The 12,628-nt window shown below is 50.1% G+C and overlaps 1 protein-coding gene across 2 annotated transcripts; it reads right to left on the reverse strand.

Annotated features, from left to right (window-relative positions):
• Positions 1-5,647: 5,647 nt before the first annotated feature.
• Positions 5,648-12,052, reverse strand: COPS7A (COP9 signalosome subunit 7A). 2 transcript variants are annotated; one of them, XM_057703478.1, is made up of 8 exons: positions 11,943-12,052; positions 11,266-11,470; positions 9,344-9,419; positions 9,017-9,105; positions 7,738-7,940; positions 6,973-7,078; positions 6,660-6,811; positions 5,648-6,514 (listed from the first exon to the last, which is right to left on the reverse strand). In XM_057703478.1, exons 2-8 carry the CDS (start codon positions 11,425-11,427, stop codon positions 6,475-6,477), a joined length of 828 nt encoding a protein of 275 aa, XP_057559461.1. In that variant the 5' UTR covers positions 11,428-11,470; positions 11,943-12,052; the 3' UTR covers positions 5,648-6,474. The 2 variants fall into 2 exon arrangements, with proteins under 2 accessions (XP_057559461.1, XP_057559460.1); XM_057703477.1 differs by having other exon boundaries at positions 11,830-11,977.
• Positions 12,053-12,628: the final 576 nt, after the last annotated feature.

Genomic DNA, 12,628 nt, shown 5'->3' on the forward strand with positions numbered 1-12,628 from the left:
GCATGGGCTCTAGGTGAGTGGGCTTCAGTAGTTAGTTGTGGCACATGGGCTCAATAGTTGTGGCACATGGGGTTAGTTTCTCTGTGGCACGTGAGATCTTCCTGGAGCAGGGATCAAACCTGTGTCCCCTGCATTGGCAGGTGGATTCTCAACCACTGCGCCACCTAGGAAGTCCCTATATGTGTGTGTTTTTAATCTTTTTTCTTCTGTTGCTTAGATTGCATAATTTTTTAACCTTTTTATGTCTGTTGTTTAGATTGAATTATATTTTTCTGCACTGCACAGCTTGCAGGATCTTAGTTCCTTGATGAGGGATCGAATCCAGACCCTGGCAGTGAAAGTCCTAAGCACTGGATCACCAGGGAATTCCCAAGATTGCATAATTTATATTGATCTATCTTCAAACTTACTCTTTGCTCTGTCATCTTTATTCTGCTACTAAACCTATCAAGCAATTTTATTTTGGTTATTTGTATTTTTCAGTTCTAAAATTTCCATTTGGTTCTTCTTTGTACCCTTTACTTCTTTGCCGAAACTTTCTATATTTCCATTTGTTTTAAGAGCGTTCTCCCTTTCTTCTTCCCGTATGGTTATACTAACTGCTTCGAAGTCTTTGCTTTGCATTCCAAAACCTCTGTCATCTTCGGATTGGCTGTCTTTTACTGGAGAGTTCTTTGTATGCTGAGTAATTTTAGATAGTATCCTGGATTTTTTAATATTGTTTTGAGACTCTGGGTCTTATGGAAATACTAAAGAGAGTATCTTTTTGTTTTCTGCAGGCAACCGACCAGGTTAGGTTCAGACAGCAACCTGTCTTCTTGGCATTGTGGTTCCAATGTCAATTTAATTTTCAGCTCGCAGTGCTATTTGGATCAGTCCTGCATGTGTGCCACCCAGTGGCCAGTCAGACCTGGACAGTGGCCCATCCTGTAGCTCAGTTCACAAGGCTTCAGTTAAACTGTTCAGGGTCAGATTCATGTTTGTGCAGCTCAGAGGTGAGCCCAGGAGTTCACACAGAGCTGTATGGGGCTGTTCTCTTGATTTCCCTCCTTTCTGCAATCTCTTGACACTTTCTGGTTCTCTGGGGCTTCCCTTCCCAATCCTCTGGCCCAAAACATGGGGCTTTAGTTTCTCTATTCTGCGGGGCATTTCTCACTATGTGTCTGGGCCAAGTACCAAGAGAGCAGAGAAAGAAAAAAGCTGAGGGGATTTGCCTCACTTTTTTGGGACCAGAGTTCCTGTGGCTGGAGAGAAGGGTTCTCCTCCCTAGAGTTTTAAATGCCTGCCAGACCACTGTTGCTGTCATTGTGTTTCTGTAGCTACCACCACCATAGTATTCCCTGGGGCTGGGGTGGGAGAGGGGAAAAAGAAAAATGGGATTTCTCCACTCTCTGACCCTTAGGAGTCCCTTTCCTGCTCCCTAAATGTGCAACAGAGGGCTCCAAGGGGAGCTGTTTCAGTTTACACTCTGTGTACACTTCTAGGTTTTGGGCTGCCTTTGAGTCCAATTTGGGCAATACTGGAGGCGGGGAAATGATAAACTCACCACTGGTTTAATGTAACTTTGAATTCTGGTGTCTTTCTCCCTGCTGCCATTTACCTTTTTTTTTTTTTTTTGGCCACAGCGCCTGGCTTGCAGGATCCCAGTTCCCTGACCAGGAATTGAACCTGGGCCCTCGACAGTGAAAGTGTGGAGTCCCAACCACTGGACCACCAGGGAGTTCCCTACTTTGTTTACTGTTTATCACAGATCTCGGATCACTGTTCCGTGCATTCTGTCCAGGAGCTTAAGAGAGACAGAGTGGGGTATGCCTACTCCACTTGTAATATGTATGACCCTAGGCAGGTTACATAATCTCTCTGTACCACTTCCATCATCTTTATTTTTATTTATTTTTAAAAATATTTATTTATTTATTTATTGTCTGTGTTGGGTCTAAGTTGCTGCGTGGGCTTTCTCTAGTTGCGGTGAGCGGGGGCTACTCTTCATTGCAGTTCGCAGGCTTCTCACTGAGGTGGCTTCTCGCTGCGGAGCACGGGCTCTCGGTGCACGGGCTTCAATAGTTGCGGAGCATGGGCTCATTAGTTGTGGCTCACGGGCTTAGTTGCTCCAAGGCATATGGGATCTTCCTGGAGCAGGGATTAAACCCATGTACCCTGCATTGGCAAGCGGATTCTTAACTACTGTGCCACCAGGGAAGTCCCTTCCATCATCTTTAGAAGGGGAAAATAGTGATATTAACCTCAGAAGATTGTTGGTGTATTAAATGAGTTTATATACATAAAGCACTCAGAACAGTGCTTGGCCACAGTCAGCACTTAATAAATATTATTTGTTAATAATGAATAATATTGGGCTTCCCTGGTGGTAAAGTGGTTAAGAATCTGCCTGCCAATGCAGGGGACATGGGTTAGAGCCCTGGTCCGGGAAGATCCCACATGCCGCGGAGCAACTAAGCCCATGTGCCACAACTACTGAGCCTGCACTCTAGAGCCCATAATCCATAACTATTGAGCCCACGTGCCACAACCACTGAAGCCCACATGCCTTGAGTCAGTGCCCTGCAACAAGAGAAGCCACCACAATGAGAACCCTGCGCACCACAATGAAGAGTAGCCCCAGCTCCCCGCAACTAGAGAAATCCTGTGCACAGCAACAGAGCCAACAGAGCCAAAAATAAATTTTAAAAGATAATAAAAATATTATCTATTATTAGCAGTTATCATAGAAAGATTAGAAAATAGAGACAGGCAAAAAGACAAAAATCACCCCAAATCCCAGTGTCCAGGATGTATAACATATGCATTATGGTTTATATTATTTCAGATTTTTCAGTTAAGATATATTTACCAATTGATTGGACAGATGAACGATAAATAAAAGTATAGGATGGTATTCCCCACCCCATTCCCCAAATTATGCATTTCATATTAGGGGAGTCACACTAGGTCACAGGATGAAACCTTTCTGCCTCTAGGCCTTCATCTCACTATTCCCCCCACTCAAAATGCTCACCCTCCCTCCCCTTTATCAGGTTAACTGCTACTTGGGTTTCTAGTTTCAGTTTAAAGGTCACATCCTCAGAGGAGGCTTTCCTGACACCAGGCACGAAGTAGATCCCCTGGTAAGTGCTTTCATGTCACCCTATACTTCTTAGTGTTTATCACACTTTCAATTATATAACCATATACTTAAGAATCTCAGAGGACAGGACAAGTCCTCTCTCTTGCCCTATACTCAACGTTTCACCTTTGCGCATCCCTCTATCCCGGATGGTGACCCCGGGCCTCCTCACACATCCTCCAAGGCCCTGCAGTAGACAAGAAGCCTTCTCAGTTGATCCGAGGTGCCACTAACCTGGGCAAGTCTGCTTACATAAACGGGCCATCACAGCTCAGAGCTGAGCCAATCAGAGAGGTGAAGTCCCACTTCCAGTCCAATCCGAGATTCTAATTCACCAGGAACTGGGGTCCAGGAGTATGCATTTTCAAAAGCTCCCCTGATGATTCCGGTGGGCCACAGAACCACTGCCTGTGCTAGGAAAGTTCTGACACGCCTCACAATGATCCCCACCTTCTGAGAGTCACTACGCTCGCTGGACCTGGTGACTAGTAAAAGTGATGGGATGTTTCTCCCATGATTAGGTTACAAGACTGTGATTTCCCCTTGTTGATACGGTCTCTCTGGCTCTTGCTGCTCTGATGAAGGGGGTGGCCTCTGACCTAGTCAGCCAGAGAATGAGGTCCTTAGTCTGATCACCTAGAGGCAGTGAATCCTGCTGACAGTCACTGGCTGTACCCGGAAATAGGTCCTTCCCACTGGAAGCCTGAGATGGGACGCACTCACTATCACCATGCTGTAGCCTTGGGAACAACCCTGAAAACTCATCAGAGAACTCAGCTTAGTTGTGCAGAGTCCCAAACCACAGAAACCAAGATCATAAACATGCATTAAGTCACTCGGTTTTAGGGTAATTTGTTATACAGCCAGAGAACTCACACACTGCCTAGACTCGCCCCTTTGAACTCCCTTCTCTCCACCCAGGTTGGATGATGCACCCAAGCAGAGAATTTCTAACCCCTCTTTAACGCGGTCGCATGAAATATGACTGTAGACATTGTCTTTGCTCTTCTTGTGTATAAAGGTGCGCCTTAGTCCAACTGCAGTTTTTAGCTCCAGAGACTTTGGCTTAACCGTCTAAGTGTCATCTGTTCCATGTGCACGACCTCTGAATTTACAGGAAGAAAAGTTCTCTTCTTCCTCCTCCTGCTACAGTGGTCCAGCCCTAAGCTCCTCTGAGATTGCTGTACAGTGGGGATCAGTGTGTAAGAATGGGCAAGTGGTGATAAGATGTTTTGGTTCAGAGAATTCTCCTGGTGCCCTAGACTTGGTTATGCATGGAATCCCTAAATCCTGAACTAAATTCCATGGTCAAAAACAGCCCACAAATAATCCACTCCCCCACCTCCAAGCCTTGGCAGCCAAGAGCCCAGTGTTCGTAAATTAAAGGCAAGTTGTATTTCCATGTCCCTGGGGCTGTGAACGGCCCCTCCTCCCTCTTTGGGTGTAGGACCAGGCAGTCCCAGCCCAGCCCATACCAGGCTGCAGAGCCACCCGCTAAAGGCTGGAAGTAGATAGAGGCATCAGGGCAGTTCTTGAAGCAGCTTGCAGGAAAGTGAGAAACTAAAGTGCAAGACAAAAATGGGGCCTCGACAGAGGGAGGGGACACAGGTCCGAAGCAACAGGAGTTAGTGATTTCTACGGTGGACAGTATGAGAGGAAGAAGGGGTTTATTTCAGAGGTAGAGACTTAGAATCAAGATGCAAAAGGCTCTACAGGCTAGCCTAGGCCAAAACTAAAACAAGAGGCCACAAGCGTCAGTTCCTGAGGCAGAGCTCACTGGATTGGTCCCATTAAGTCTCCACTGCCCCTCAACACAACAGGCTCACCCAGCCCACTTTTAACCAAAAACTCAGGATCCACCCCCACTTTCAATTCTACAACTGACACCTTTAGGACCAGTAAAGAGTAGTCTGTCCTACATCTCCACCTAGAGGACAGCATAAGCTCAGGAGAGCAGCTCGGGCAACACCAGGACCCTCAGGAGCCAATGGCCTCTCATGCACAAGGGGGACCAACTGTCCCTTACACTAGAGCTTCTCAATTCTAGGGCGTGTGCAGCAACACACTGAGCCAAGGAGACCAATCCTCCCAGGACACTGTTCGGACACGGGACAGGAGCCCGACTGCTGCTTCTTACTGAGACCTGAGAGACCTGTGGGGTTTTGATGCAAAAACTGAAGTTTACTATCAACTCTTCCCCCTACCATTCTGTAAAGTGGAAGGAAACAGGCTGAAGTGAAGCTCCTAGAGAGCAGGGACAGAGACCATCATTTTGCATCTCCGGCACCTACCACGTGCTGGTCCTCGGTGAGCATCCATTGCTTCTGAATGGACGCCAAGGTACTGAGCAATTTGTCCAAAGTCAAATGGCCCAGGATCTCACTCTCCTGGCTCCGCGGCCAGGACTCGGCACATAGTACCCAGTTCTCTTCTTTTTCCAGCACTTTGCTTTACAGTGGACTGGGAGTGAGCCTTCTTCCGGTCCACAAATACCAAAGACAGAAGAAAACCAGTTCAGGGCGTGTTTGCAGATAGACTTCTTATAGATTTATTTCTGTGTCATGTTATATATAGATATATGTATATATACTCTTTTTATACAATCTATAGCCCCTTCCCTTCCCCACCAAACCCACAAAAGGAAGCATAAATCCTTCCAGGATTGCCATCAGGCACTCTAAGATAGCCACGGCCAAGAAAGAACCATCTCCCAACAGCTCAAGAAACAGCTGCCCTGAGGCTCCGGGGTCATTGAAGCAGCAGCACTCCCAGGGCCCAAGGGGAGGAGGGAGGACAGGGAGCAACTGCAGAGGGCCAGGATTCTAGGATGCGAGTGTCCAGTGACTCCTAGAATGGCAGGCTGGCTCCCACAACTCTCGGGGTGGGAATAAAGGTGGGAGCCCAAGGGCTCTTCAGATGCTGCCCAAATAGGCTGGGGGCAGGGGGCGGGGGCCGGGGATGAGGCATGCAGGGCAGGGGCGGTGGGGGGAGGAACACGTGTGGGTTATGCTGGAGACGCAGCAGCCCCACTCACGCAGGGACATATAATAAACAGGGGCAGATGCTGACTCCTAAAGAAACAGGGGAGAGAGCATGGCAGGGAGGGGGAGGGAACGATGGGACACAGAAGAAAGTCACATGAAACAAAAAGTACCAACAAAAACATGACTTGTACTTGCCTCCTCCCCAGAGAAGGTGTGATCTATGCTTGGGGACAGGGGAAAGAAGGGAGGTGACGGGTCATGAACCTAGATTATCAGCTGGCCAGGGGCACAGGAAGGCTCTCTGAGGACTCCTAAGGGGCGGGCAGGCAGCCAGGACCCCACAGCCCGGGAAGAAACGACAGTCCCTCAGTTTGACTTGGACCAAATCTTGGCGCTCCCTCGGAGCCTGGAAAGGGAGGAAGAGAGAGAGAGGCTGCAGGGAAGCCCTCAGCACTGCAAGCTCCCTGTTCCCAACCCCCAAGCAGGTGACGGGACCAGGAAGCAGCAGCAGGGCACTCGGGACGCGCGCGGCTCCCGCCGCACCCGCTCACCCCTTGCCCTTCGAGGCTTTCTTGCTGGGCTGCCGCTGGTTCGTGCCCGGAGCCGGTTCCCTCAGCTCAGTCAGGTGTTGCTCGGGGTCCTGAGATGTGGCCGCGGCGGCGGCGGCTGTTGTAACTTTTATGGTTTTTTTCAGGTTGGCGACCTGCCAGGATGAAAGGAGTGGGGAAAACTAGGGAGGTTCCAGAACCTGACAGTCCCTGCCCACGTGGTCTGTCTGTGACCGCCACAGTCCACGGCCCTCTGCCCGGGACAAGCGGCCCAGGCTGCAGGAGCTCGGACTGTCCCGCTCCCCTGCCCGCTCACCTCGCTCTCAATCTGCTGCTTCAGGCCCAGCTGCTGCTCCTTGTGCTGGTTGGCGCGGCTCACCTGCTCCTCAATGCCTGACAGCACCACCTCGCAGCCCACACACCTGCAGGAATCAGTGGGGAGGAGGGTCAGCAGAGGAGCGCCGGGACCAAAGACTCACGGAAAATAGACTCGGAAAGACCCCCAGGTCCTGGCGTCCAGATCCCTGTCGGAGTTAGAAGCCTCGCCAGGGCACCCGGAAACCACCTGTGACGCAATTCCCAGGACCCAGAAGGACACTCGGGGAGGATAAGGGAGGAGAAAGAAGTGCCTGGGGTGATGTGCAACGAAGTAAGAACTATAACTGAAACAGGGCGGGAGAGGCTAAAGAGGGAAAAAAGAAGGTGTGTTAATGAACTGGTCAGACAAGAACACAGAGAAAGCAGAAGTGGGAGAGGCCCGTGGCCTGTGGACAGTGCTGGTCACAGACCAGGAGGCAACATCCAGCCTGAGAGAGGCGACCCACCCCTCAAGGGGTGCGCTCAAGAGTACCATCTCCCTCGTTCCCCCACTCACTATACAGAGGACGTGCCTCCCGCCTCCTGCCCCCCAGGCCCTCCTCCACTCCGTTCTTCCCTCAGAAGCCTCTGGAGGAACGAGCTCACTTCTCTTCATCCTCCTGGGTTCCACCGATGCCACCCAGCCCAGCTCTCCTCCCTCCAAAGCACCCCTCCCTTTCTTGGGGCGAGTAGAGAAGGGGCAGTGCTGGGACACAGGTCTCACCACTCCTGCAGGGTTCGGGCAATGGCACTGAGGTCCTGGCGCTGGATGTCCCGCCCGATGCTGTAGTCGACCTCCAGCCGCTGGTTGCGCTGGTCCAGGGAGCCGCGCAGCACGTCGGCGTACACGGCCTCGATGACGAGGTCTTCCAGCTGCCGCACGTTCCGCAGGGCCAGGGCCTCCAGCAGCACTGCATATGGGATACACTGTGGCCCAGAGGGCAGGCTGGGGTCTGTGAGGTTCTGCAGCAGGGAAGGGCTTCCAAGATTCTTCTTCCCTCCTTCCCCCACTGCCCACCCTCCACTCCTACTCCTAAATCATTTCCTCTGCGAGGCTGGTTCTAAGGCAAAATAGATAAAAGTATTCCCACTTGAGAAACAACAACAGGAGAAGGACAACCTTAAAAGACGTGTGCCCCTACTCTCTTCCCTCCCCCACCACAGGGTGACATCTGCCTGGATGTCCACCCTCTGGCTCAGCACACGGACCTGGTCAAGGCAAGCTTGACGTAACGGGAGGATGCGGTGTGGGAGGGGTCTGCGGCTACTCGATTTACTATCTACACTCTTTCTACCCCCAAATAGGCGTCTCCAGCAGAAAGTCTAGTTTACAACCAGGAACACGACGGGCAGTCAGGTAACAGGGAGGTGATGCCGATGGACGGAGAGGGACAGTTAACAAAAACGGAACCCAACAGGATATACAATGACACTTCTGAGTTATATCTTTCCTTTCTTCTTTTTTTTTCTGTCGTACTGTGCCGCTTGCGGGATTTTATTTCCCAACCAGAGATGGAACCCGGGCCACCACAGTGAAAGCACCGAGTCCTAACCACTGGACCACCAGGGGACTCCCTGGGTTATGTATTTCTTATTCCAGCGAGCAGAAGCTGGCACTTCACCAGAAGAGTGAGCTTCGTTCCAGCTCTGGACGCCGAGGCTGTTTGCAGGGGACTTTATGGGGGGTGGGGAGGGGGCTGTTGAATGACAGTGAGCGTCTTTCTACTTGCTATTCTGACCCCAAACACAAAAGGTGTTTTGCTTAGAACTTAAGTTGGCTGAAAACAAAAACAAAATAGAAAACTAGCAGAATAATATTCAGCCCTAAAGACCGCAAGTAATGGGGTTCGGATAAGGACCTGGGAGGGGCGTGGAGGGTGGGGCAGGAAGAAGCAACATGGTAGTCAAAGGCTGTCCAAGTGCCATTCCCTTCAGATGGGCCCTCGAGAAGGGAGATACAGAAGGGTGCTCTGCTGCTCAGGACTGGGGGAACTGTCACTCACCTTGACTTTGGCAGCCAAGGTGACTACTGAGAGGTGTCGAAGCTTATTCTTCTGAGCCTCTGTGAGTGGGGGAAGATTCCGGGCTTCAGCTAGGGAAAAAAAAAAGACAAAGTGTAGGGAATTCTGATTTCGCTTCTGTGGAAAGCCCTAGCCTCCTTCCGTTGCCTTTTTTTTTTTTTTTGAGTTTTCCATGCCAATTCAGGTCTTGACCCTGACCCTGTATACTTAAGGGAGCTAAGTCAGGTATCCCAGGAATTTCTTCTAAGTCCCTCCGTAAACTGCCCTTCTCCCACCTCCAGTCTCCAGACCTCCAGCCCCTCCTGTTACCTAAGTAGTCAGCATATGTCCCATAAGCAAACACCGTGAGCAGCCGGAACGTGGAAGCAAAGTCACTCTCAGCCAGCTGCGAGAACATGAGGGAAGAAAAAAGGTGACAAGAAGGGCCTCTCTCTCCACCCTTCCAACCTTACCTTGTTTGAACTCCACTTTCTGGCCTCAGCTTTCCCCTCCAACATTAGCTCTCCCTGCTCACCAAAAGGAACTCTCTGCCTCTCTGATCACTCTCCCCATAGGAAGGCTTCATTTCCACCTCCAGGCTTTTGTTTACACCATCCTCCCAATCCAAATGCCCTTTTGCTCCAACTGCCTCCAATTCCTACCCTAAATTCAGAGCTGAATACTTTAAGTGTTTAGTAACTAACATCACATACACACACACCACACACCAGACATTGCAAACTGTGTTGTTTGGTCCTTAGAACGTATTTAGTATTTCGGACTTTGAATATCTTTAGGGAGTCTGCTGTACTCCTCAATTCATGAAAGACTTCTACCTCAGTCTCACTCTCTGAACAGCTGCACGATCTGGGCAGGCACTGGGATTGTGGCTCTGCTTCAGACCGGCCTCACTCGGGAGCTTCCATCACCCAAGCCAGTCCTGCCAGACCTCCTCTCCTCCTACCACTGATTACCCACTTAGTCAATCAAAGCCCACCTAAGGTTGTTACCTAAGAATATCTTTCTTTTCAGCAAGATTATAGATCTTTCTTTCAACAAGATACCATTACTCCGGTATCCCACTTAGGTCTAGCAGAGCTGTTCACGTAGTTGGCTTTGCCAATAAATACTTGCTAAATAAATGATTTACACATGGATATGCATTCATCTTATCTCTGCAACTGTAATGTAAGTTACAGAAGGGTAGCACTGTGTCTTGTACTTTTCTGATATTCCCAGATGACTAGCAGAGTGCTAAACAGGCACCCAAAACATACTTCTTTTCCTTCACCTTGATTCTCTTATAATTCCACTGCAGAGGGAAGCAGGGAAAGAAGGCAGCCTGTTTTCTTTGGACCAGAAGGATCCCGAAAGCCTAAATCCACTGACTCAATTGGTGGCCCTCAAAAACTTAACTCACAGTGCCCACCTACCACTGTCATAGCATCTCAGGATTTGGGCTGTTGTCATACATCTTGTCAACCTACTCACTCTAGACTTTAAATTCTTAACTCTGCCACTTCCGTGTGAACAGTTCTCTCTGCTGTGTTCCTAGCATCTTCGCATTTGTCTTTGGGAAAAAGATAACTTCTACCTTATCTAACGTAAGTGAATTAGCATATGGTGCAAAGGGGAGAGGACAGGTCATACCAATTTCACATTCATTCCTTCCATTTGTATCAGACTTTACACTTTCCTATAACCTCATCTGGCTTCTACAACAATAATGAGGAGCAGCATCAGGTTCATTTTTAAAAAAGAAAATTTAGGTGCTTCCTAGGTGGCGCAGTGGTTAAGAATCCGCCTGCCAATGCAGAGGTCACGGGTTCGATCCCTGCTCCAGGAAGATCCCACATGCCGTGGAGCAACTAAGCCCATGTGCCACAAAAAAAAAAAAAGAAAAGAAAATTTAGGCCCTAAAATAAAAGTGACCTGATCAAGGTAATATGATTATAAAGAGATATGACACTGATGGAGACTGGCTGGTATCAGGTCTCCTGTTCTGAATCACAGGCTCTTGTGCTTAAAAATGAAAAATACTGGGTTTTACAGATCATTCATCTCCAAGGGGGAATTAAGAGGTTTACTTGCCTACTTACTTCTGCAAACTGCAGAAGTTAGTAGGTTAATTATCACCATATTCCTGTTCAAATGAATGGTTATGCGGTTGCAAAATGAGCCCTTCCCACCCGTTCTGAAACTCAACCTTTAGCCCCAAGCTTCCCTGGGGGCTATCCAGGCCAGAAACCCACCTCTCTAACATTAGGCATATCCAGCAGTTCCCCAAACACGTAGACACCAGGGGCCTCCAGCACCTGGTGGATGAGAGTGGCCAGCGCTGCCCCCTTGGCCGACTTGGCCAGAAGCAGAAATTGCTCCTGGTTCTGCCCTGTCACCTTCACCTCGGCACTCATGGCTGCACTGAGCTGGAAGGACCTGGGCTCAGGAAGTCTGGAGCTGCAAGGAAAAAGGATGTGAAGCTGAAGGTTCCTAAACTGGGGAGGATGGAAAGCACAAGGCCTAGGGGCTGGATTGCAGGGACACTGAGTCACTTTCACAACGAGGAATCAGAGATGGAGCAGTCTAACACTGGATCTAGGAAACTTAAAATCCTAGATGGTGGACCGGATGACACAAGGTTGCCACGCCCACCTCCCCCAGTCCTGCGCCTATCAAGAGTCCCACCACGTGCACCCCGTTGAACCCCAAGGCACAGGTCGCAAAGAGGGAGGGTGTCACACAGCGTGCACCCCAACCACGACGCTCCCTCAAATCTCCACGGTGCCCCGCACGTGCCGCGCACCACGTGACCTCACCCTCGGATTCCTTCCACGTGGCTCCGCCCACTCCCTTAAAGAGGCCGCCCGAGGACCGTGGGCTCCCGCCGGCTGCCCCGTCGTACTCTGGGTCAGATTCTGCGGGCCACTACCTGGAAGCTCCGTCTTCCAGCGCACCGGGCGGGGCTACCGCTCCGTCACCTCCGGCAGCTGTTCCTAGCGTTTCCTGCCACCTCCTTGCAGGGTCGCTCTGGCCCCTAAACTCTATGGCTGGTTTCCGGCCGTACTTCCGCTCTTACGGGGCCGATTTCCGGCGCGATATGCCCCGCCCTCGCCTCCGACTGCTGAAGCTCCCCTGAGCGACGCGGACATTCTGTTCTCTAATTGGCTGTTGAGGAAAGAATGACAGGCGCCTTTTTTTTTCCTGCTTTGTTTCAATAAAACTTTATTGTTGGACGAGTGCTAGACGCTAAATGCGGGGAGAACTCCTGGTCTCAGGCAGGTCCCGGCTGGTTCCGTGTCAGCTCTAAGTTCCCTGAGATGTGGACATCTGGCTGCACGGGGTGCCTGAGGCGAGAGAAAAGCTGTGATCCAAAGAGAGGGAGAGAAGGAAAAAAGGGGGACGGGATGAGGAGGAGAGAGGAAGCAGACAATAATAGAAGTTGAGCTGCAGAGATCACCTGGGTATCGCAACCACTCATTTTTTTGGAGGAGCAAGAGAAAAGAGTGGAAACGGGAAAGGAAACAGTAATGGCTAGCATGTATTGAATGCTTACTATTGGTCAGGCATCTTTTAAAGTTAAAATTTTACCCCATTGAATCCTCATAACTATACAGC

Source organism: Hippopotamus amphibius, chromosome 12 (genome assembly GCF_030028045.1).
Source record: "Hippopotamus amphibius kiboko isolate mHipAmp2 chromosome 12, mHipAmp2.hap2, whole genome shotgun sequence".
Taxonomy (NCBI): domain Eukaryota; kingdom Metazoa; phylum Chordata; class Mammalia; order Artiodactyla; family Hippopotamidae; genus Hippopotamus; species Hippopotamus amphibius.

What these genes read in the sequence shown, in the direction of transcription:
- COPS7A (XM_057703478.1), bottom strand. Translation starts at nt 11,427, where the DNA reads ATGAGTGCCGAGGTGAAGGTGACAGGGCAGAACCAGGAGCAATTTCTG. An exon ending in CCTTGGCTGCCAAAGTCAAG is followed by an intron (nt 7,941 to 9,016) that starts GTGAGTGACAGT and finishes TCTGGGCCACAG; the next exon opens with TGTATCCCATATGCAGTGCT. An exon ending in GCCCGAACCCTGCAGGAGTG is followed by an intron (nt 7,079 to 7,737) that starts GTGAGACCTGTG and finishes TGATTCCTGCAG; the next exon opens with GTGTGTGGGCTGCGAGGTGG.